The 24,278-nt window shown below is 33.5% G+C and overlaps 1 protein-coding gene across 1 annotated transcript in view; it reads right to left on the bottom strand.

Annotated features, from left to right (window-relative positions):
• Positions 1-24,278, bottom strand: part of LOC129219812 (guanylate cyclase 32E-like) — a 123,034-nt gene that overhangs the window by 27,767 nt on the left and 70,989 nt on the right. The window contains exons 11-16 of the mRNA XM_054854117.1: positions 20,843-21,007; positions 17,418-17,522; positions 16,189-16,260; positions 14,036-14,201; positions 10,267-10,416; positions 4,704-4,887 (exon numbers count right to left, since the gene is read on the bottom strand). Coding sequence (XP_054710092.1) covers positions 4,704-4,887; positions 10,267-10,416; positions 14,036-14,201; positions 16,189-16,260; positions 17,418-17,522; positions 20,843-21,007 — 842 coding nt within the window. The remainder of the gene's footprint in view (positions 1-4,703; positions 4,888-10,266; positions 10,417-14,035; positions 14,202-16,188; positions 16,261-17,417; positions 17,523-20,842; positions 21,008-24,278) is intronic.

Below are 24,278 nucleotides of genomic sequence, written 5' to 3'. Positions count from 1 at the left end.
GTGCTGTTTATGGATTTGCCTAATTTAGTTGCTGGATTATTTAACACAGTAAAAAAAGTCTTTTGAAAATTCTTTGATTGGCGATATTTTGTTTACATGGTGAAAGCTGAGAAACATTATGACGTAATCTTCGGCTTCAAAAACAGCAACGTTGAAAAAACTGCCAAATACATCAGCTACGGAAATCTTTCTACAAAAATTTTGGCGATCTGTGGTTGTTTGGATAATGAGTAAGTGTTCAATCAGCATAAATAATAATAAAAACCATTAATTACATTAAAGTTCCGTTTAAATGGAAAATCATCAGCCAAATCATGTATTATTTGCCAATCTTGTGCAAAAATCTTACTTCAAGATTTGACTTGAGAAAAGCCTTGAACAATTACGAAAAGCAAAGAAAGTCAACAATACAACAATTGTCGCTATCGACAGGGAGTTGAGATGATACACTAAATACTGTATTGAGTTGAGGAAAGCCTTCGAACATGGATCTAAAAAGCTCATAACTCGTTTTTTATTCTACTTAGAAATTTCGAACAGGTGCCATCTTCAGCAGAAAAATCAGAGCTTTAGATAGACATATAATGTAAATATGTGCAAGTATTTTTTCATCCCAATATTAGAGAATTTATACAAAAATTGTGTTTTATTGCCCCCTAAGGGGTTTTTGCCCCCCATAACGGGACGAAAACTACCCTATGTGTTATTCTGATGCATAAGCTATATTATTGTAAAGTTTCATCAAAATCCGTTCAGTAGTTTTTGCGTGAAAGAGTAACAAACATCCATACATCCATCCATACATCCATACAGACAAACTTTCGCATATATAATATTAGTAAGATTCAAGCTGATTTATTATTTTATGAAGATTAAAAAATGAAACTATACTTTCATAAATACATTTCAATATTTACTATACTACTACGAAATACATGTATACAAAGGTAAATTTCCGAATATGCCTCTGTAACAGATGACAAAAAAACATAATAATAAAATATTGATTAGGATGCAATGAAATGGAAGTTGCAAACGATTTAAGACTTACTCGCTTTAATAAATATAAGATCAAAAACTCGAGCACGAGAACCAAAATCCAAACAAGCGCTCGAAATTTCGAAGATTCGAAGAAAAACAAAGTATAACCGGTTACAGATTCAAAAAAACAGATGTATTTTATTACGAACAGTTTTTTTCTGTAAAAAATACGGATAACTTCTTCAAAATTTACAGTTTTTTTTACAGTGTACTTTTTCAAACGAGAGAAAAAAAAAAGAATTTTCCATATTGGTTTATGCGTGTTTGAGTTTACGGGGGACATAAATAAAAAGATTCCGACGGATTGAGACCGCCTTTTTTTAAAGTCGATTAAAAAAAGAAAAATCTTAATGCGCATAACATTTTATACGATTGGCACTAAAAACTGATCTTTGTTCCTCTCCAAGATTTATTTGTGCGCTAGTTTAATTAGAACCATTTAAATGTCAATGGTTTTCCTAACTATTTTATATTTCACAATAATACGTGTCACGTAACTCGTGAAAAAAGTAGCATATCTTTTTTGCATGGCCACGTTCAACATCGCACTAGAAACAGAGTATCTACAGTGATGTTGTATATATGAAGATCAAAATACTACTAAAGCAATGATACTAAATGAATTTCCCGTTTGCTTCAGAAGTCTTTATGCAAAATTTGCGATATGACTACTACTATTCAATACAAGGTAATATTTAGGGGGGGGGGGATTCCCCCAAAGCAAGAACCCTTCTAAAAAGGAAAAATACCCATCAAAACACTCCCCCCACTCTTAACGGGCTCCCCTGATTAATATTAATGTTTTATGGTACTTTCCTTAACATTGAGTAAAGAAAGTACCTTTGTTTTATGGCACTTTCTTTAACAATGTATTTTATATTTAATCGTTTTATATTGAAAACTAGTGGCACCCGCACGGCTTCGCCCATAATAGAAAATTAAAGGTCTTTTGGTTCGCTTGTATATTTACAAATAATGTATGGTGAATTTTCTCGCCAATTGGCTTGTACCGACGTTACAGTTCCACGTTATGATAATTTCGTATCTTGCCAATTGGCTTGTGCCCATGTTACGGTTCCACGTTAGGATAATTTCGTAATTTATGATAGTTTTTTTCTTAAAATTGGAATAAAAAAAGGACCACATCGAATTTTCAAAAAATCGCTTCGAGGTGCACACCCCCATGCTACATACTAACTTTGTGCCAAATTTCATGAAAATCGGCCGAACGGTTTAGGCGCTATGCGCGTCACAGACATCCAGACATCCTACAGACATCCAGACATCCTCCGGACAGAGAGACTTTCTGCTTTATTATTAGTAAAGATGAAGATAAATGAAGTTTATTGTTTTTTGCCCGTAACTTTTTTTCTAAAGAACAAATATGGTGAAGGAAAGATTTGGGACCTAAGTTGGATCACTATTATCCATTAAACAAAAAAAACCCCATTAAAATCGGTTACCTAAGTGAGACGCTTTGAATTTACAAACAACAAAGCGCGAGCATGAAATTTGAAGAGTTTCCACGATTTCTCCAGTATCCCTCATACCCGGATTTGAAGACTATTAGACGACCGGGAGAAGTATACCGTTTCAAACAGAAAAAGAATTTTTCTAATCGGTCGAGACGTCTTCTAGTAATCGGGGAGCATAGTACATAAAAAAAGTTCCAACGAAGTCTGTTAATTAGTACTGCCATAACTGTAAATTAAACTGACGGCGTCATGAAATATTAAATCTAGAATAGTCAAACTTCAGAAATTGGACATCAGTTACGATAAACAGTAAAACCTGTGAAGTTGACCATCTCTCTAAGTTGACCGCTTTTTTCAGGCACGGAATCGGCTCTTATCACATAAATCAACCTCTGTAAGTTGACCACCTGTTTAAGTTGACCACTAAAAAAATACACCGCAAGTGGTCAACTTACACAGGTTTCACTGTAGTAAATAAGAAACATAAGTTTAATCAGCGGGGGGAGGGAATTTTTGTCTTCAATTCCCCTTGAATTGAACACTAAATATATTTCAAAACTGAAATATTTGAAAAAAAAAAAAAACTTTAATGACTAAATGAAGTTATTTATTAGCAAAAATTTTTTATATTAAATTAATTAATTCAACTATTTTCGTAGCAAAATACATTTAATTTACTCACTTGCTACATAAGTAATAAATACATTAGTAAGACTATACTTATAAAATTAACAGACGACTCCGTGAAAATCAAACATCCCGATGCGAGAGAATTTTAAATATTGTTCAAGACAAGATTCCTTCGTCGAAAATTCACCGTTCACGCCAAACCACGTGACCTGCGAGTGACGTAGAGCGTAGTGAGGAATGTTGTTCTACGTAGCCACAACATATGAAATTTAAAGTTTCTTAGATTTCTCCGAGACCCCTCATCAGATCCAGACAAAATTAACATGGGACCATCTGGAAAGTATAACCCTTCCAAACAAAAAAAGAATTTTTCAAATCTGTCCAGTATTCTTCAAGTAATATGAAAACATACATAAAAAGCCGCAAGACGAAATCATAACCTCCTTTTTGGAAGTCGGTTAACAACTGATTAACTAAGCTAAAGTAAGTAAAACTTTACGCAGCTGAATGCATTTAAAAAGCCCTTAAATCACAATAGATTAAAAGTAACTTATTGAAGCCAATACATTCAAGTAAAATTTAAAACAGCGGGGTAGCTAAATTAAAGCTACTCAAAACTTGAAAATTTATGGTAACTTAATCAATTCTATCAACCCAGGTTGAGCACACTTCGTTTCATAAACGTTTTAAAGTGGTTTTCGACGGCGGGAAAACCATTTTAAAACGTTTATAAAACGTTTAAATGTTACGTGTTGTACCGGAGAGGAAGCAGTTGAGATATAGTAACTAAAAATAAAGTAAATTTGAGTAACCAAAATGTTAAAATAAATAAATTAAAATTGAAAAAAAGATGTGAAAGAAAGTAATTAAATGTAAAATATTTTATTAGGGAAACTCATTTAAATAAAATAAAATATACAATCAAATGAAAGTAGCTCATTTAAAGCAAAAAATTAAAATGATTAAACTACTGTCAGACTATCGATTACATGGAAAAGCTAATATCCGGTTCATAGGAGGAAATGGACGTATCTATTAGTTTATAGGGGTGTTAGTTGGTTTGTTTCAGTTGTACATTTTTGCCTTTCTATTATTTAGCCTTAGTTTTGTAAAAATGAAAATCTGGTGACAACAACATTTTCTAAGTCTAAAGTATATTCGAACTATATTCTCATAGCAAAAATTAATTGATTTATTTATTCACAACAAAGTTTTGAGCTTACCATTTTGCTTTTACGTTCCTGAACGAAATGAAAATATTTTATTTTCTTTTTGTTGTTTCCATGGTAACTATTTTTGTTTCCCCTTATATTATTTTTGAGAATGCGATTAATGAATAAGGCACTAGTGACATTATAAAACGCGTGCATCAAAATTCCATCGTTATTTTCCCTTCTCTCCTGCTACATTCCTTCAGATGGAATCGTCTTTTCTTGGCACATTGCCAAATTACATACAATCCGTGGTCAAACAGTACAAGCAATTAAGTTATTTATAGTATTATATATCGGTGAATGTGTCACTTTCACAGAAAGAAATACCCTTCGAGCTACTTACAGTCCTGAGTGAAGTACCCTCAACTTGACCTTAATAAACTTGAAATCCGGTCGGTCGTCCGGATCTTCCTTCCAGCACTCTTCCATGCACTGCTTTATGTAGTCTGGACAGTCCAGCTTGCAAGATGGCGGTCGAAACAATTCACCATCGTACAGGTGGGGATTAGCAACACGTTCTTCCACATCTCAAATAAATAAAGAAAAAAGAAATCATTTAATGCCACTGGAAATGATTAAAGTGAGCCGAGAGATGAAAATTTTCAGTAAATGAAGAAAGTACTCGAGACAATTATTTTTTTGCGTTATAGGCAATCTATACGAATTTTTTTCTGAGTAATGTTAACTAAAGCGCAACATTAAAAGTATAGGAGGATGCAAAAATAATAGCGGGGTTTCATAAGAACACCGATTTCGGAGTACAGTCGAGTCTCGACTTACGCGAGGGATGCGTTCCAAGACCTCTCGCGTAAGTCGAAATTTCGCGTTGTGGAAAAGGGTATGTGTAAAAACTTTTATAAACATAACCAATCATTTTAGACACTTGTAAACACCACCTTAAACAGTTAAAAACCTTTTCTTAACTATACACATTACTGTTTCTTACATAAAAAACTGAATTTTTATTTGTATTTTTAAAAAAAAAACCGTTTTATTCAACATAAAATACTGCTATGATGCACAAAAACAGTGATCAATGGGAAAGAAAGACATAAAATAAACCAGTACCGTACGTATAGCATGTAGTAAGGAAAACAAATGCGGGGCATTCCACGGTATTTTTGACATTAATGTAGAGTCCGTAACGTGACCTTTTTTGCCATAACTTTTTAATTTACTGTTTGATTAGCATATTATTTTATTTTGATCTTTTCCTACCAACACACCAGCTCAAATTAAAATAATTTGCAAATCAAACGGTAAATTAAACAGTTATGGCAAAAAAAGGTCACGTTACGGACTTTACATAATGTCGAAAATACCATGGAATGCCCCATGCCCTATAGTTGTACTGTACAATTGATTCAGTAATGATATTTGTAAAAAAGTGAAAATGATGATGATATATGCTGCGTGATCAAACCGTTATTCTAATATATTTTTAAATACAGTTGCTTCATTGGTTCTTTTATAAAGTTTTCATCTATGGCATTACCCCTCTTCCTGGTTTCTTTAATTTGCAATAAAGAGCAGCTTCCATTTTCATAATTTTTGCATTTTGCTTGAATACTATTACTCGGTGAACTTTTAGGGATTTCTTTTTCTTGACTTTTAATTGTACGTATGGAAGATTCACTTATTACCGTTATACCTAATTGTTGTGCTACCCTTCGAAGCATTTTTTGGTTCAGCTTCAGCTTTTCGAGAAGCTTTACCCTTTCTTTAATTGTCAGAAATGTTCTCTTTTTCTTTCTATCTCACCAACTTTAGATGAAGCAGCGCACTTAGGTGTGGTTATATTTCGTTAACTTTTGCATTTAGAATGAAAAAAAAACAGTGGAAAATGAGAAGTAGTTATTTGTATAAGCGATAAAAGACTAGTACGGCGTGGGTACTTCTGCTCTCAGTGATGCTAAAGGGATGAAGGCCCCATTCACGAAAAAAACTTACACACCGAGGCTCCCTTCCGAACATTTTCATGTTGCGGGCGAGGAATTCGAGCTAGCTCAAAAATTCTTTACTGTTGAAAAAATAGCGTTATAGCCATTTTGCGTAAGTAGGATCGCGTTGTAGCAGGAGTCGACTGTATACAGTACAAGCTTGTTTATCCGGACTAACTAGGACCGAAGTCAATGCGGATAAACGAAAATCTGAATAATCCGGGTAATGTGGGTTGAAAGCAAAACACATTCTTAAACAAGCAAGCTTATCTTTTATTGTAGCAAAAAACAATACTTTGCAACAAAATTGCATAGATAGGATCGTTTCTCACAAACACTTTTTCATTTATAGCTTGGCTGCAGTGGAGTCGGACTGACGTTCCAAGTACGCCATGCTGTTTGTTAGTTTACCATAACTTATTTTACCACTTATGTGAGAGTTGTACTTTGAATCAAAATAAAAATCGAATTTTCGTCGTAATTATAGTTCCGTTCTTGCTATCATAATTTAAAATTATTATTTAAGTGAATATTTTTCTAACTCTGGAAATTTTATCCAGGTAAACCGGATATTTGGATAAACGAGGGGCATATAAACGAGGGTGTAATATATTGAACATACAGCTCTCTTTGAGATCATGAATGAAAGAGCGAATTTAAAAATTTCAACTCGCTACCACTAGTGATTGCAGTACCGGTATGCCGAATACCGGTATTTCGAGCTAATTTGCAATTTCGTAATACCTGTATTTGCTGAGGCAAAATACCAGTAATTTCGGTATTAGCTGAAAATACAAAAAAGTTTCAATTAAAGAATTTTCAATTTAACTTATTAAATATCTACTTATATTTGAAATATACATTTCTGCTTCCATGATACAGAAACAAAATCAATCTATTAATGCAAAATTTTGGCTTTAAAAGCACGAACTAATAGAATATCATTAAACAAAAGTAGCGGAAAGATTGCAAAATTATATTGTCATTGCTAGCTGGTGAGTTGAACCGTACTTTTTGTGCGTTTTTGTGCACTATATTTTTTCTATTTCCCTGATCACTCACTTTCCTTCTTGTGAAAGTTAATTTCGAGTGTGATTTCGAATGTATTTGTTCTATGAATAATTTATTCCAACCATCAATTACAGTAATACTTAATGATAGTTTTTGATATTTTTTAAAAATATTTGTCTCAACTGTACTGAATTTCGGCAAAAAACCTTTTCTTGTTAGTAAAGCAAATGGTAATTTGTTGTTACCGGTATTGGTTTTTTGTCATGTCTCTCTTTATACTTAGCAAGATACCTAATGTTTAGAAATTATAAAGTGCCTTGAAAATCTGCATAGAGGTTAGGTATAATCATTTGAAATATATTTTCAAATGAATACATAATTACAATCGTAAAGAGTTTTTAAAAGAACGCGAAAACAAATAAGAGCGACTAACAAGATCAAATTTAGTCAAGTTCATCGTAAATTAAAAACCAAAGTCCTAATAATAAAAAATCAAACACAAACCTCTAATGCTCAGGAGAAAATGATGTTAATATTGGAAAAGTATCGTCTTTCGGAAGGAAATTACAACTAGCTCTAAATCTAAAGAAAAAATATAATTTATAATATATACAATACAGTGAAACCTGTGCATAACAATGCTGTCTATAACAATAAACCTGTATATAGCGATATTTTCTTTAGTCTGAGCAAAATTTCAGCATAAATAATCAAACTGTCTATAACAATATTTTTTTGGTCCCAACAGTATCGTTGCAGACAGGTTTTACTGTACAAAAGAAACTAAATCGTTTTGATCTCATAGAATCACCACTCTGCGTGTGTGGTGGGGTGGGTGATGCATATCATTATTTATTCGATTGTACACTGACAGATCGCCTGCATTTAAGATGTCCCACAAATATCTCAAGACAGCAAAGAATTAGACAAGCAATCACTCACCCACACAGCACGCGGAGAATGAATGAAAATTTTAAATTATTGTCTTAAGAAGGATTTCTATTCCAAAGTACCACGTAGGCCCTTTTTCCTGGTATTCATTTCATAGTGTATTGACAAATTGTTATTTATGTTATATTTATTATATTTTATATTTTATATTAAAATTTTAAAATGTTCAAAATTCTGTATTCTATTATTTGTATTCTGTATTACGTTATTTGTATTCCGTATTCTGTTACTGTTTTCTAAATTCTCTATTCTGTTACTTCGGAATTAAATAAAAACGGTTGCAACTTCCCGTGGGTCCTTATCTGGGCAAGTCACTACTGTGATAGGAACAGGAGACCCTCGTGTGTGATGATGATGTACAAAAGAAACTCACACAGAAAAGGATTTTTCCAAAAATAACACGCAAGAGACTGAATTATTTGAACACAAAGGACTTCTAGACAATTAGAGGAGGTAATAGCGGGACCAACCTGCGTGAATTCGAAGAGAGAGAGAGAGAGAGAGAGAGAGAGATTTGAAAAGTTGAGCACAAAATGTGTTCAGGATTGGAGACAACTCAATAGATGCATTATGTTTTTTACTATTATTTATCATGACGTAACATTTCTTATGATGATTTTTTATCTGATATTTGCTCCTTCATTTTACATTTGTTCACAGTACTTTTTCATTAATAATAGAATTTTTGTCCAAAGTTATGAAATGTGGCAACAAAACAATGTATTTCAAGCATTTTTTGAGAAATTTCAAATACCGGTATTGATAACGGTATTCCGGTACCACGTTTTAAAAATACAGAACACCGGTATTGGATTTTTGGTCCGAATGTGTCTGCGTGTAACCGTATGTGTCCCACAGGTAATTTATCATTCAGTTAGTCAGCACTTAAATTTAGCACATCATTATCCCCCCCCCCAATCCTAGTCACCAGACCTAACACCATGAGATTTTTTTCCTGTGGGGACATACGAAGGATACTCTGTTCCCACCCTCCTTACTTACAAATCTTGAAGAACGTATGGCAGGGGTTTGAGCAAAAGTGTGCCATTGTTCAGACGTCAAGAAAATGGTCCAGAGAAAATCTTTAGAACATCGTAAGGAAGTAAAAAAGTTTCCGTTTTGTAATATTTATTTAAAAGAATTATACACGTTTGAAACCCTATCATTCTTTTTGAATCACCCTGTACTTTTATCTCGGTAGAGGGTCCAATGTAAGGTTATTCAAACACTATATTTCTTATAATGAACAGATAAATGTCTTAAGTAAAATACGATCCATGACTTTAGTTGCTCATAAATCTTTCCTTTCCTCTCTGATCACACATCGAACGAGACCAAAAATAGAGACAAAACTGCGTTTTGAAAGCAGATCATATGTGTGTACAATTTCTAGCGCGAAAACTACGTATTTAATATCTATGAAAAAGCCTAAAAAGTAAAATAATCAAGCCCTCCGAAAAAAAAAAACGTTTTTGTTTTGCTCCCACAGCTTCAAAATGTTCGTAAATTTTGTATTTCTAAGTAGGTTAACGTTGAACCCGGGTTATATATTGTTTTAAATGGTGTTTTGTAATTAAAATTTCTTAATACAGAAAAGCTATAGAATACTTTAGGAGTTTTTCTTCAGTTTTATACCAAAAGATGCAAATAACACAAAATATGAGAGGGGAACTATAAAAATAGAGAAATTGGCAATCAAAGCTATCCTGAATGACTAGTTTTTGTAGTTTTAGGTAGCAGAAAATAAAAGCACGTTAAAACATTGTTTCAGTCACAATCTTGGAAAATTCAATGTACGCTCATTACGATTTTTTAATTCTGGAGTAAAATGCAGTAATGCAGAGGAAGAACCTAAAAGTTAAAGTTCAAACAAATATAGGAATAAAAAATACATAAATATATTTATTACGTAAAGCAAAAAATAGTGATAAGAAGGGTAATAGTCTATTACACATTTTTTTTTTCATTTTTAAGCTCAAGAGACAAAGAGAAGCCGAGTCTTACATTTGAGGCTAGGTTCTGGTTTTCCCCAAGGTCCTTTTCTGCCCATGATTTCGAATAGAATGATTCCAAACGCGTATACATCTCCTTTTTGGGAACCTCTTGGCGGTGGATTCAAGCTTCTGAGCAGTTCCGGAGCACGCCACAGAACAGCTAAATAGAAACCATATAACAAAATAAAATATTGCAACAAATTCAACCATAACCATGTAAAGCATACTGTAGCTTTCGCAGCGGAATGAAAACTTTTCATTTCCTTTGACAAAGTAAAGAACTGATTATAATCGAAAAAAAAAATCTAAATTATATACAAAGGGAGGGGGAATGTTTTATATAGTGTTATAAAGTTTGCAAATGGTGGTGACAACTTTAGACCACTTCATATTTCTCTTGATATGCAGCGCTAAACCGCTCCGATCTAAAGTTACAACGCATAGATCGTTCTGTTCCAATCCCGTACACTGCAAAATTAAAAAAGAAAAGAAAATGAATTTGAATTCTGAAATTTTGAATTTAAATTATGTTTTTCGCAATCACGAGTTGCGACAGGAACCCTACTCATTGGAGCTATTGTTTCTAGAAACGGTTCCTGCCCCCTCAAGCCTACCCCTCCTCCTGAGCGGTTATGTGTGTATAGTTGTGTGTGTGTGTAGGATTATGTGTGTGCCTATACCTGTGTGTGTGCACGTAGGCGTGGGTTAGTTTATATGTGTGTATATGTGTGAGTGTGCGAGCGTGCGTGTGTGTAGGACATCGACGCCTTCGACTAGGAGAAGCGGATTGCTCAGGACCGGAGGAGCCGCGCCTGCAGAGGTCGGTGGGCGGTGGTGCTGCAGAGGCTCCTGGTCCAAGCTGAAAAAGGAACCGGACATCAAAGACGGTCAAATGAGAACAATAAGCAATAGTGATTGCTCAAAAAAAAAAAAAAAAAGAGTTCTGACAAATTTCGTCCCAAAATTCTATTTTACTCACCCCCGAATGAATGATGAATGGTTTCTTCGTCCCGTCCGCACGCGCATATGTACCTAAAAATTGCATGGGCAGCCAAAATATCCAGTTTATAATCTATACTAATATTATAAAGAGAGCGGATTTTCGTGTGTTTATATGTTTGAGGTAATCTCCGGAACCATTGAACTTATTTGAAAAATTCTTTCACTACATGAAAAGTGCGTTCTTACTGAGTGACATAGGCAATAAATTATGCATAAATGTATTTATACTATTTTATTAAACCAATAGTTTGCCCTTTCTACTAGTTTGTATTTCGTACTGCTTTATTGTTATACATGTAAAAACAACCACCGACTGTCTCGCATTGGCAGCGAAAAAATAGGTAAAGGTTCTCTTAAAATCAAATGTAGAAGGAAGAAAACGCGTGAACGAAAAAAAAAAAAAAAAAATTCAGTGTCAGCATAAGAACCGCCGAAACCATTACATGTGTTTGAGGCTGCTGAGGTTTCAGTTTCGTCTTCATACATGAGATACATCAATTTCGTCTTGATATATCAGAATTTCCTGATTAAGACGAAACTGATAGATCAGTTTCGCCTTGATATACCAGATATATCAGTTTCGTCTTGATATATCAGACATATCAGTTTCGTCTTGATATATCAGATATATCAGTTTCGACTTGATATATCAGGTATATCAGTTTCGTCTTGATATTTCAGATATATCAGTTTCGTCTTGATATATCAGATATATCAGTTTCGTCTTGATATATCAGATATATCAGTTTCGTCTTGATATATCAGATATATCAGTTTCGTCTTTATATATCAGAATTTCCTGATTAAGACGAAACTGATATATCAGTTTTGTCTTGATATATCAGATACATCAGTTTCGTCTTGATATATCAGAATTTCCTGATTAAGACGAAACTGATATATCTTGCGTTCAATATTTCTTTCAATCATAAACGTCATCGTATTTGTTTTGCTGTTTGAGTAATTGATCATTTAATTTTAAAATATCAAGAGGAATACAAATGAGCAACATTTAACTTCAATTCATTAAAAGTAATGTAGATCGTTGAAACATTCACGTGGAATAAAGGTTTCAGTAATACCTATCACTATTTAACTCATATTTAAAACTCACGAAAACATTAATTTCAAAGTGTTTTGAAAGTAATGGCTTTTAAAATATAACTTAACAAAACAAAGTTTCAAAACTAAAATTTTAAATAATCAAAAAGCGTTGTGTGGTTTTATTTTTTATAAAATTAAGTTTTACAAACATTAAAAAAAATTTCTTTTGACTTGTTTGAGCAAACAAATCTCGATGAATAATAATGGTCACCTATTTTCAACACGTTTTTCAACACGTCATTTTAATTCGTCTGAAACAACGTCCTAATATGAGGAATTATACGGTTTTTACAAATTTAAGAGCATTTGGGCTAGAACGATATTTTGGAGAAATTTTCTGCTTTAAAACTAATATGCTGCAAGGGGGAACGCAGTAATAAAGCTTTTTAATAAAATTAAAGAAAAAGTATAACGTTAATAGCTGGTCACACATCGGGCTCGGGTTTGGTTTATTGGAGGATCCTGCGTCCCCCCCCCTCCAAAAAAGGTACTTATGGGCACATACTCGCAGGGCCTGCTTACTGTTTTGGCCAATTAGGCTGTGGACTAGAGCCCCCAATATTTAGGCACCCCAAATGGTACTTTAGTCTATGGCTAAAATTGTTTTAGCATATGGTTTAAAGTTAAAAGTTTGAATACAGGAGGTCCAAAAAAAAAAAAAAAAAAAGTATCTGGCATAGATCTTCCCAATATTTTAATCTCACCCTGAATACTCGTTTCATCCTTAGGCCTGAAAAGGTGTACTTTCGAACCGAAAAACTGGAAAAAATTCCCCTCTCCGCCAGGCTCGTGTCTAAATCGTCGAGATGAAGATGAACGGTGGCGTCATTTCTCGATATCATTCCGATCCCATCACTCTCGTGGAACTGAAAACTACTAATAGCGAAAAGAAAAAATACCTCCACATTTGAAAACAACAAGAACCGTAAATCGCGAATAAACAGAAATCTTTCAATTTAGAAGTCATGAGCTGGTTATACTTTGTTTATACAAAAAAAGGGCCTGCTTCTGGTAAAACAAAAAAGTGTCTAAATTGCGATTAGTGGGACTCATAAAGACACCAATTTAGCAGCATTTTTACATAATGGGGTGGTTTCCTTCAGTCACTAACTTTTTAGTCACTAAGTACTACTTTTAGTCATTGAAATGGATAGAATGAGAAAAAAATAATAACATGGACCCAGAAAATACTTTCATTTTCTCAACAGTTTTTTTTTAATTAATTTTTTTAAATGTCCGATTTTTCAAACAAGGCGTGGTCTTGATGACGTCACAAATGATGCACTTTGCCGCAACTTTCTACTACGTTTCCACGTTATGATAATCAAGCAGCAAATTAAAATTGCGCTCTACGCTTGCTACCAACCACATCGTTGCCAATAAGCGTGAGTAAAGATGCGAATTAAATATTTTGATCTGTGAATGGCAACACAGAATAGCATTTCATCTTTTGTGATGTCATCGGCAGAAGCGTTAAACGATGAAAGAGCACCGATTTAAGTAATTTTTTAAAAATATTAAACTTAAAGAAATTATTTTAAAAATGGTCAGATCCTATGTTCTTAAGCATGCTCTTTCAGAAAAAAATACTTTTAAAATTTTGGAAACGATCCCATTACATGTTTTTGGTATTTATCAATAAGAAATAACACAAAGTCTTAAAAGATTCTCACACTTATCACGGCTCTCCTGAACATCTTTGGGTGGATCTTGATTGGCCCGGAACTCGTGCAACCCGAAGTCAGTGACTTTCAACATCCACCGGCTGTCAATGACACAGTTGGAAGACTTGAGGTTGCCATGGGACTGAATGTCACTTTCATGAATGTAAATCATGCCCTGAAAGAAAGAAAAAAAAAGAATATTATTTGCTCAAAAAAATAACCAGATATTACAGTCGTTGCTCTGGGTTTCTTAGCATGCAAAGATGTTTTTTAGATCTTTTAGAAATCTTAAAATCTTAGCGTCATTTCAAGATTAGAGAAAATCTTGTAGTTATTCTGGTTCAAGACGTGAATAATGCCTCAACTTAAGTAAAAAATGTTCTTCGAACTAAAGCAACATTTATCACTTTAGCATTGCTGTAAAAACAAAAAAGAAAAAAGTTCGAGATTTGCTGATTGATTCCTTATTGACGCCTTCTTCCACGTAAGTACTATGAATTTTAAACGTTTTTACTTCATTTGACAAACAACTTTTTAAATTAGATCTTCTTCCAAACTATGAGTATAATGAATTGTAAAAGGATATATATATATATATATATATATCCATTTTTCACATAAATTTGATAATATTGGGGAGAAATCTTTCTTTCACATAAGTTGTAGGTCATTTGAAAGCTTGGAATTTTCTGCTTAAGATGAAGTTTGTTTGAAGTTGCTACGAGTATTAGGAAAACTGTAAGAATCGTTTAGAGAAAACTGACATCCAAGGCATATCTTAAGTAACCAAACGATTCTAAATGATTAAGCTCGAGAAATCCAAAATTCAAGATAAATGTAAAATATTTCCGAAGCGGGAATTAAATTTGTATGTTACCATGTTTACGTCTTTTACTCTCTTTGATTGTTTCGCTACTTTTTTGTTTTGTTTCAGACATTTTTAAAAACGTGCTTATTTTGGAGATCAACCCATTTCTTTTATTGAAAAGGGTTTAAATTAAAATATTTTAACTGCTAAGGAAAAGTCGTCTGCTTTTATTTTCCTAGTGTTTATGGAATTGCGTTCAGTAAATTATGAAAATACTAGAAAGTCACCCGTCAAGGTATGACCAGTGAAAATTGCTTCTCTTCTTCTACATTTCAATGAAGTAATTAATTGTTTGGTGATATTTTGATAGTTGAAATTTTAATCCTAATTCTAGTGAATTAATCATAAACTCCAGTAGGTAGCGTTCATAGTCACTTTTCCGTTTCTTCATTCACCTGAAGTGACACAGTAAAACAGTTAAGTTACCGGATCGAGTTCAGCCTTGTCACAATAAAGCCTTTCCCTGCATGTTAAACATTGCAAAACAGATTATCAAATTATCATGGCGTGGCGCAAGTTTCATTGTTGAAACACGGGCGTTACTCGATCATCGGCTATTATTTATATGAGGATTGAAATACTACCTTCTTTCGATAGTGTTTAATTTTGGAAAAATTTATTTTGCTTGCGTTTTAAGCAAAGCAAGGAAGAGAAACTCTCTTCTTCTTTTGAAATATTTCTAAGGCTTTTGCTGGTTTCTGTTATTTGTTAAGCTACACGTTAAGTTTTCAAATCTTCCAAAAATATGAAGAGATTTTTTAAAAAATACCTAACGCATAGTAGACGTTAACTATAAATATGCGGGCGAACCAAATGACCTTTCAATATTCTACTACGGGCAAAGCCGTTCGGGTACTTCTAGTGAATAATAAAAGTAAATGAATTTCTCGAATGCGAGCTCCTTAACTAAAACTTCATAAAAGTATTTATAATTACATTTGCTGGGAAGCATGATAAAACTATTTGAAATGCTTTACAACTAAATAAGCCAAAACATGATCTTCATATACTATTAAGAATTTATTCACAACAGAAATCAATACTGATTTAATTGCTGTCAGCATCGAGAATTTTTAAAACTCACAAAATTGAAAAGAAATAATTGCATAAAATGCTTGTTAAACGACAGCTTTTTTTTTTTTTTTTGAGGAAAAAAAGACATTAGTTTTCTACAATGTATTATAAATTTGATCAGATCAGAATCTTGAACTTAAATACCTCTGTTCGACATTGTATGCCGAATCAAAAAAATGTAAAACACACGATAAAAACAGTAGTAAAGTTTAAAACTTACTTTTACTAAATCTGCCACAAGAGATGCAATAAACATTGTGTCCAGATGTAAATCACCATTTTTCAAGACATCCTAGAAGAACAAAACATTACATATTTTTATGAGTTTAGGAACTCTATAAGACTATTGCGTTGACCAACGACACAGAGAAAGTATAGAGAACGGTAGTTTCAGCCTTAACAAAACTTGATTTTGATTTCGTTGTTTGCGTCTGCAAACAATTTAAACTGAATGAAATTTGCAGGAGGAGCTTTAAAAAACAGCACAATATCCTCAATTTAGAACTACTCAAGGGGTTCGTCATGGCAAATAGAAGTTCAAAGTGAAGATGTTTGTTGTTACTCATCAGGGTACGCATGCAACCTTGAAAACTTTGAAAATCTTTTGAATATCATTTTTTTTTCAAGGTCCTGAAAGTCCATTAAAATTTGGATAATGTGCAAAGACATCTAGAAAGTCGTTGATTTTTCTTATTCCCCCAGAACTAAGCACGTGAAGTGATTGGTATAGTAAAACGTGTGACGAAAATAGCTCCTTCAAAAAAAAAAAAAAAAGAGGGGTGCTTCTTTACTGCACCTAGGGGTACAAAGTAGGACCCCTCGATGTGCTACTTTTTGTCAAAGTAGCAAAACTAGATTTGCTTTATGTACAGAAATGTAACTAAACTTTAATTCGTTTTTCAATGAAATATGCTGATTTATCAGTATTAAATATAATTAAAATTTCATCTTTAGAATCGATAGGAATAAATAAAAGTTATACTTGCAATACAAGAATCTATTTTACTGCTAAAAACATGTATCAATTTAAATGTGGCTTACTTAGATTTCATCTATTTTTTCATGTTTTGTTCTGACGCTTTGACTTGTAATGTAAATTTTATTTAATTTGGCCACATTTGTTACATCTGAAAAGCATCCTTGATTTTTGTCGTGGAGAGTCCTGGAAAGTTCTTGAAAGTACTGGCTTTTTAATCTGCAGTTTGTGCCCATCGTTTGGCTACTTTTGGTTGTTCTTTTTCCGTGGTTTGGCTGGTTATCGTGGCGACCCTAAAAATCAAGTACTACTCCGTTATCTTAACACTTGAAAGTAATCTTATTCATAGTAGTTCTGACTTTTGCGTCGGCTTTTTCTTTAGTGTAGTCTTTTCCTCCATTTAATTGATCGGCATTATTTATGAAGAGGTATATAAAGAATTTATTCATTCTTTATAGGCTATTGGCACTTACTTCAAGGCTTCCTCTGGCACAGAACAAAGTGAGGATGCACACGTTGGGAGGATCGACACAAGCTCCAATGAAAGGGTTGATATTTTCATGCCTCATTTCTCGTATCTGTAAAAAAGGAGTTTCAATATTATTAAGTTTACTTAATTATAAAAAGTTCCTCTTTTAAGATTTCATTATGTTGAATCCAAAAGGCAAATTTTTGCTTTGTCTTTGTACCTTGGCTCAACTTATAGTTTTTTTTTTGTTTCATCCGTTATTTCATTAATTCGGACAACCTGTATCTCCCTATCATTCCGTATTAGTGAGGTTCGATTGCATCAACATTCTTAATTTTTATTAACACTACTTCATGGACAAGGAAAAAAAGTTTGTAAAGTTGAAAGCATCGCCGAAACTTTTGAACCTAAATTTAACACATTTGATACGTAGGGGAACACCGCCTATATTGGACCACTGCTTAAATTGGATCGGGGGCTTAAAATCTAGCGTAGAGTTCTGTGCTACATTCTACCGGTGAAAATACAAAGATTTGTGTCTGAAACCTTTAAAGATGAAGTTTCGTCACATTTCGATCTGCATAGCTTGAGTTACAATGTAATTTGTGCTGAAAACGTGTTCGATCTTATTTTAGAACTCTTATATCTAGTAGAATAATACTAAAATTTGTGAACTGAGAAAATTGCTTCAATAGTATTATAAGCAGTATTTAATGGATATTACAGAAATGTATTTACATGCACGATTGGGAAATTTGTTGGCAAGGTATAAATAAAAGAATAAAAAATGACGTGTTTTCCTTTATTGGACCGAAAACATTTTCCTATTTCGGACCAGTGGTCCAATTTAAGAATATGTAATTAAGCAAGCCTTTTTGCTTATCACGTTATAAAATAAGTGATTAGTGTAACTTTATAACGTAGTTAGGATTGTTTTGAGATATATTTTAACACTAATTCAGGAAATTAATTTTGACTTTTTGTTTTTTTCAAGCACACTTTGTAGAACCTGCCAACCATAAACTAGGCGTTTATCCAATAAGCTTCAATTTCAGTTTCGTTAAATATAGTTTTTCAATTTGAATGAAGTTTGTGGTGTCTCGCGTTACTTGTTACCTCGTTATATTATTAATTACAAAGACTGGTAGTCTATTTTGAGAACATGAAAGTCCAACGAAGTTTTTAATTTTTTAAAGAAAGTAATTTAGTGGTGACATTTAAATGCGCATTTAGGATTACTTAAAATATAAATTAAGGCTTATTAAAGCATTAACACTGGTTTTTATTAAGTAAGTTGCTTAGAAGCTTCAACTGCATAAATACATTTTTTTTCCTTCTTCTCTTTTTAGCCAGAAGCTTCAATTTCTTTCTTTTTTTTTTGTAAAATTTCTTCTTATTTTTTAATTTGACTGAAATTTGTGCTCGTTAACTTTTTTTAACTGATTTCTTTATTAATTACAAGCTAAGTTAATTTCTATCATTTTTGTTTTTAGATCTCTGAAAGGGGAAATTTGGTTCATAGGCGGGAAAAATAATGGAAAGAGCCTTAGCTGTCTGTAAGAATGGTGATATGGGGCTATGCTATAAACTTGGCTAACGATAACCGTTTAATGTTTCCTGTTCCAGCACACACTAAGCATCCTTTACAGCCCTTAGACGTGGCCTTTTTCAAGTCTCTGTCCACATATTTCAATCGAACCTGTGATACGTGAATGCGAGAGCATCCAATGAGGTCCATTACTCAATAAAAAATAAGAGAACTGTTTGGTGATTCTAATGGACAAACAGCAAGCATGGCCAATATTCTGTGAATGGATACTCTAGAGCAGAAGTTTGACCTGTTAGTACAATTGTGTTTAATGACAGCGACTTTGCAGCAACCGAGTCAGAAGTTTGTAGTCCAGATGAGACTACCAAAGTAAATATGCTACATGTTCGGTGTCAGCTGTTCAAGTTGCACAAGAACAATGTACGGATAAAATCAATACAAGTTCCGATGAATCAGTGGTTAGTTCTCCTCAAGTTATGATCGTCAATTCTATTGATGATTTTGTTAACGTGGCACACATATTACCTTTGTATAAAAGATGGAAAGCACAAAAAGGAAACTTATTTCGGCAAACGTTCTAACGTCATCGCCACAGAAATAGGACACAGAACAGAAAATGTCGTAAAGGAAGGAGCAAAAAACCGCAGAAAGCAACTGGTATTGCAATATTTTCCATAGAGATGAAGTGCAAAGCTTGGTTTAGTGTATGAAATGCTATTAGAGGTCCATCAACACTGCGCCAAGTTAGCCCAAAGCAAAGAAAATTCTATTGCAAATCTTTTAAAAAGACTTCACAGTTCAAATGCAAGTTATTATATCATTTACTGTTACGCTCCAATTTAGGAAGCGCATGGTTTAATATAGGCGCATATATTCCTAAATTGGACTTTTGCAACTTGGTCAAAAATAATTAAAAAAAAAAAATATCGTCATATTTACAGAAAATGTAAGTACCTATGGCGGTTACTAATTAAATTTGGCTTCAGATGCCATATTTTTCATTTGTGTTTTACTTCACATTAAGTGACACGGGCCTCTTAGGGGGTCCAATATAGGTGGTCTTCCCCAATCTTTCTGTAACCACGAAAACAGAAGCCCCCAACAAAAATTTTTGCACTTTCTTTTCTATTTGGGTGAAGGTGTACAGGGAGTGAAAAATAAGTTTAAAAAAATAAGTAAAATGAAAAAAAAAAAAAAAGAAAAAACTTCGCTATGTTCATCTTTTGGATTAATTACGAACAAAAAATTTGATTAAAAGTTATCCGGGTTGAATAAACATGATACTTTTTCCGTATTTTAATGCTTCGGTTCTGTTTCGTAAAAGTTAAACACAAATACTACCACTACTCCTCTCACTACTACTACTACTACAAAAAAAAAAAGAGTATTTCTCATTCAAAATTTTAAAATTAGCTTAACTTTCCTCCCTCTTGCGGAGAAAACTATCCTTTCAACCATTAAGCTAAGTGAATTTAAAATTACAAAACGCAACTCAAAGTTTCCTACGGGAATATCCCCTGCCCGCCTGTAAAAATCCATTATTAGAAATTACCATGTAACAAATAAAAAAAAAAAACAGAACATAAAAAAGAAATACAAAAGTGAACAACCACACTGCTTTGTTAGGAATAGAAAGAGATTAGTTAGGATTATTTTGTTACGCTCGTACTGAAAGATACTATTGCGGAATATATGGAAAAAGCACAATAAAGGAATGTTATCAGAAACAGTTGTGCAAAGGTAGAACAGATTTCCATTGTTAATAATGTATTTCATCAGACATTTCACTACAAGTACAATTTCAAAGCGAAACAATAACGAAATGAACCGTTAGTTTTCTCACTGTGACATACAGTTCTGTAAGTATGAAACACATTTACCTGTATCATTTCCTTCCGTAAATTTCTTGTTAGATCGATTCCCTTTTTGTAGACATGATAGATATGAACAGCATTGCCCTTGTAGAAACCAATAGTCGATTGTGTTCGCGTTAGAAGGAAGTCTTCAGTTTTAGATTCTAAATTCAGTTTTTCTGATTCTATGTCCTGTTGGAACAAAAGAAACCTTTACTGAGATGTGGAAATTAAAACTATTTCGTACAACGATATAAAATGCTAATACAGTCAAAACCCGTTAACACGAACTCGCTTAGCGCGAAATAAGTGCCATTCCCCGTCAGATAAAGCTACAAATTAGTGTTAAAGCAATCGCTTAACACGAAGAGGATTTAGACGAAATCCCGCATAAGACGAAGAAAATTTTATGGTCTTGAACAAAAAAGGGAAAATAAAAAAGAAACGTCCTATACTTTTACGTGAAATTACTTTCGAAAGTCGAAAGATCTACACTTACTTGAACGCAAGCGACATGGATGGCAGCGAGAAAATTCCTCTCCTTGTGTAGGAAAATTGGGAACACGACGCTGTTTCAAGAAAGTACAAACTTGAGCTGCAAACTATGAGCTTGAAATGAGCTAAAATAGCTTGAATGAACTGTGAAATCTTCACCAAAAGGCTGACAAAACTAGATTTAAAATTTAATCTTGAAGAAAAAAAAAAAGTCTAATTCTGGACACTTGTAGAGGTTTAAGGTCTGAAAGCAATAAGTGTTTTTTTTACCTGGCAACACTGCAGCGAAACTCCAGAGTTGCGATCAAGGAAAAATCAGATGTTTGAAATTGCACTGTCGCAGAGAAATGATCCAAATAGCCATTGCCTGTTTCGAATTACTTGTTTCTTACTTAAACTATAAATTTTAATGCTTGGGTGTACATTTTTGTACACAGGTACTTCGGTTTCTATATTTTCTGAGACACAAGAACACAAAAAAAAAAAAAAAAAAAAAAAAAAACTTGTCAGCTGGTACAAAATCCGGTAAGCGTCAAAATCGGTTAACGCGAAACTCGGTTAACACGAAATATTTTGGCTTTCCTATCGATTTCGTGTTAACGAGGTGTGACTGTATGTTTAAATCGATCATTCATATTCCTATCATTAGCTACCGATCTCGATTTGTAATAATATGTGCCTATCCTCTGCTCGCGATAATTAAATTTCGGCTGAATTGTAATATAACTCCGATTTTTTTTCCAAATTACTTGCAAGACGTAAAATTCGAGCAAGAATTACTCTAGGGAGAGGAAGTGTACCGTAAAGTGGTCCAACTATGGGCCACTTTTCGATGTTTTCAATAAAAATTCCGTGTACATTTTTGATTTAGAAATTTGAGCACTTTAGCAATGGTAGCTATACATCTCATCTTTCAAATGAAATATTAAAAAAAAAAAAAATCTAAGTTGGAAAGAAGAGGAAAGGGAATTTTCCCCTCGTGTCCCATAGTGTTACCCCCACGGGGTACAACTATGGGCCACCTCATTTTAACCTAGAAAACACATTCAAAACTTGATCTGGCCTGGTGTTGTCTGAGGCTACAAGTTATCCTCTGCATGAAACTGCATAAATAATTTTATTAGTATACTAGTGGTACCCGCACGGCTTTGACCGTAGTAGAAAATGAAAAGGTCATTTGGTTCGCCTGTATATTTACAAATGATGGATGATGAATTTCTCGCCTATTGGCTTGCCCATCTTACGGTTCCAAGTTATGATAACTTGGTAATTTACTCGTCCATCTTATGATAATTTTGCTCGGGAAAATGTTCTTAAAATTGGAATAGAAAAAGAACAAAATTGAATTTTCAAACCACCAAAAAAAGCGTGAAAAATAGGTGACCCATTGTTGTACTCCAATATTCCCATTTTCGATAAGTGTTGAGAGAATGCGAAAACTATGAAACATTTTAAGTCAACAAGCGCCTTAATTCATAACTGACAAAATAGAAAAGTAAATCTGAACTTACCAGATCTTGAAAAAAAAAAAGTATAAGTTGTCTGTCCAAAGGAGACTTTTGGTTCTTCCATGAGTGAGGCGAATCAAGCACTAAGAACGACTAAGTTGTCTAAGGTATACATCAACAGTGGCAATCTCGGATAAAACGTATTTAGCTACCTAAATGGTTACACTATACCTGGGGAATTTTTTTGGAGCTTGTAAGTTCAAAAAATAGGCCACTAGAGAGCAAATTCATCACCCTGGTAACAGTGGCCCATTGTTGCTCCCTTGGTTCAAAGTTGTACCATTTTACGGTATTCTATCACCCCGCTTGTTTCGCGTGGAAAAAAGACCTGCGGTCAGTAAAATGTTAATCAAATGAAACGGTCGAAATGGGAGCAAGTATAACCTTAGTCCATTTGATATGATAGTACTCCTTTGAAATTTGTGAACATTGAAAACCCTTCTCCTCTTCCCATCTCTACTAATAATAAAGTTGAAAGTCTGGATGTCTGGATTTCTGTCTGGATCTCTTAGATGCGCATAGCGCCTAGACCGTTTGGCCGATTTTCATGAAACTTGGCACAAAATTAGTTTGTAGCATGGGAGTGTGCACCTAGAAGCGATTTTTTGAAAAATTGATTTTGTTGTTTTTCTACTCCAATTCTAAGAACATTTTCCTGAGCAAAATTATCATAAGATGGACGAGTAAATTACCAAGTTATCATAACGTGGAACCGTAAGATGGGCAAGCCAATAGGCGAGAAATTCATCATACATTATTTGTAAATATACGGGCGAACCAAAAGACCTTTTAATTTTCTACTACGGACAAAGCCATGAGGGTGCCACTAGTAGAAAATAGAATTTAATTAAAACTTTTACAATAATTAGAACACTATGAAAAATCCGTAGCCATTAAAAGAAAAAAGAATTTGTCTAAAATATGCGTTATAAAATCAATAATAATAATAAAAAAACGTTTCCAACTAGGCTTTGAAAACTCGTTTTCAAATTAGTAGTCTCCGGTAGCATTTTATTCCGTAAACTCAGTCCTTGAATTGAGTTTATTTTAGGATGTCTTCTTCAATAGAAACGTTTACACCCCCAGCTGTAATCAATTGAGAGTACTGGAAAAAACTTTATATTGTGCAGAAAAAAAAATCCCTTTTCAAACGACATAGAATGTTAACGGTTATGGGAAAGCTTTCATCTTCTTAATAGACAATTTATGTGAAGTTTTAACTTAAAAAAATAGTTACAAAAATCAAAATTAAAAAAGAAAAAAAACCGCTTCGAGGTGCAAACCCCCGGCGTGCGAAGTAATTGTGTACCAAATTTCAAGACAGTGTTTGCTATTGGATCACCTGAGCATGGGACACAGCCACAGACACAATTTTTAGACAAAACTTCCTTCAAATACATTAACCTCCTTCGGCGGTATACTCGGTGGCTTAACCTTTTATCGCCGCCTGCGGCTGGCAG

Source organism: Uloborus diversus, chromosome 4, assembly GCF_026930045.1.
Source record: "Uloborus diversus isolate 005 chromosome 4, Udiv.v.3.1, whole genome shotgun sequence".
In the NCBI taxonomy this organism is placed as follows: domain Eukaryota; kingdom Metazoa; phylum Arthropoda; class Arachnida; order Araneae; family Uloboridae; genus Uloborus; species Uloborus diversus.
The sequence above is the reverse complement of the archived record's forward strand: the minus strand, read 5'-3'. Positions and strand labels throughout refer to the sequence as shown.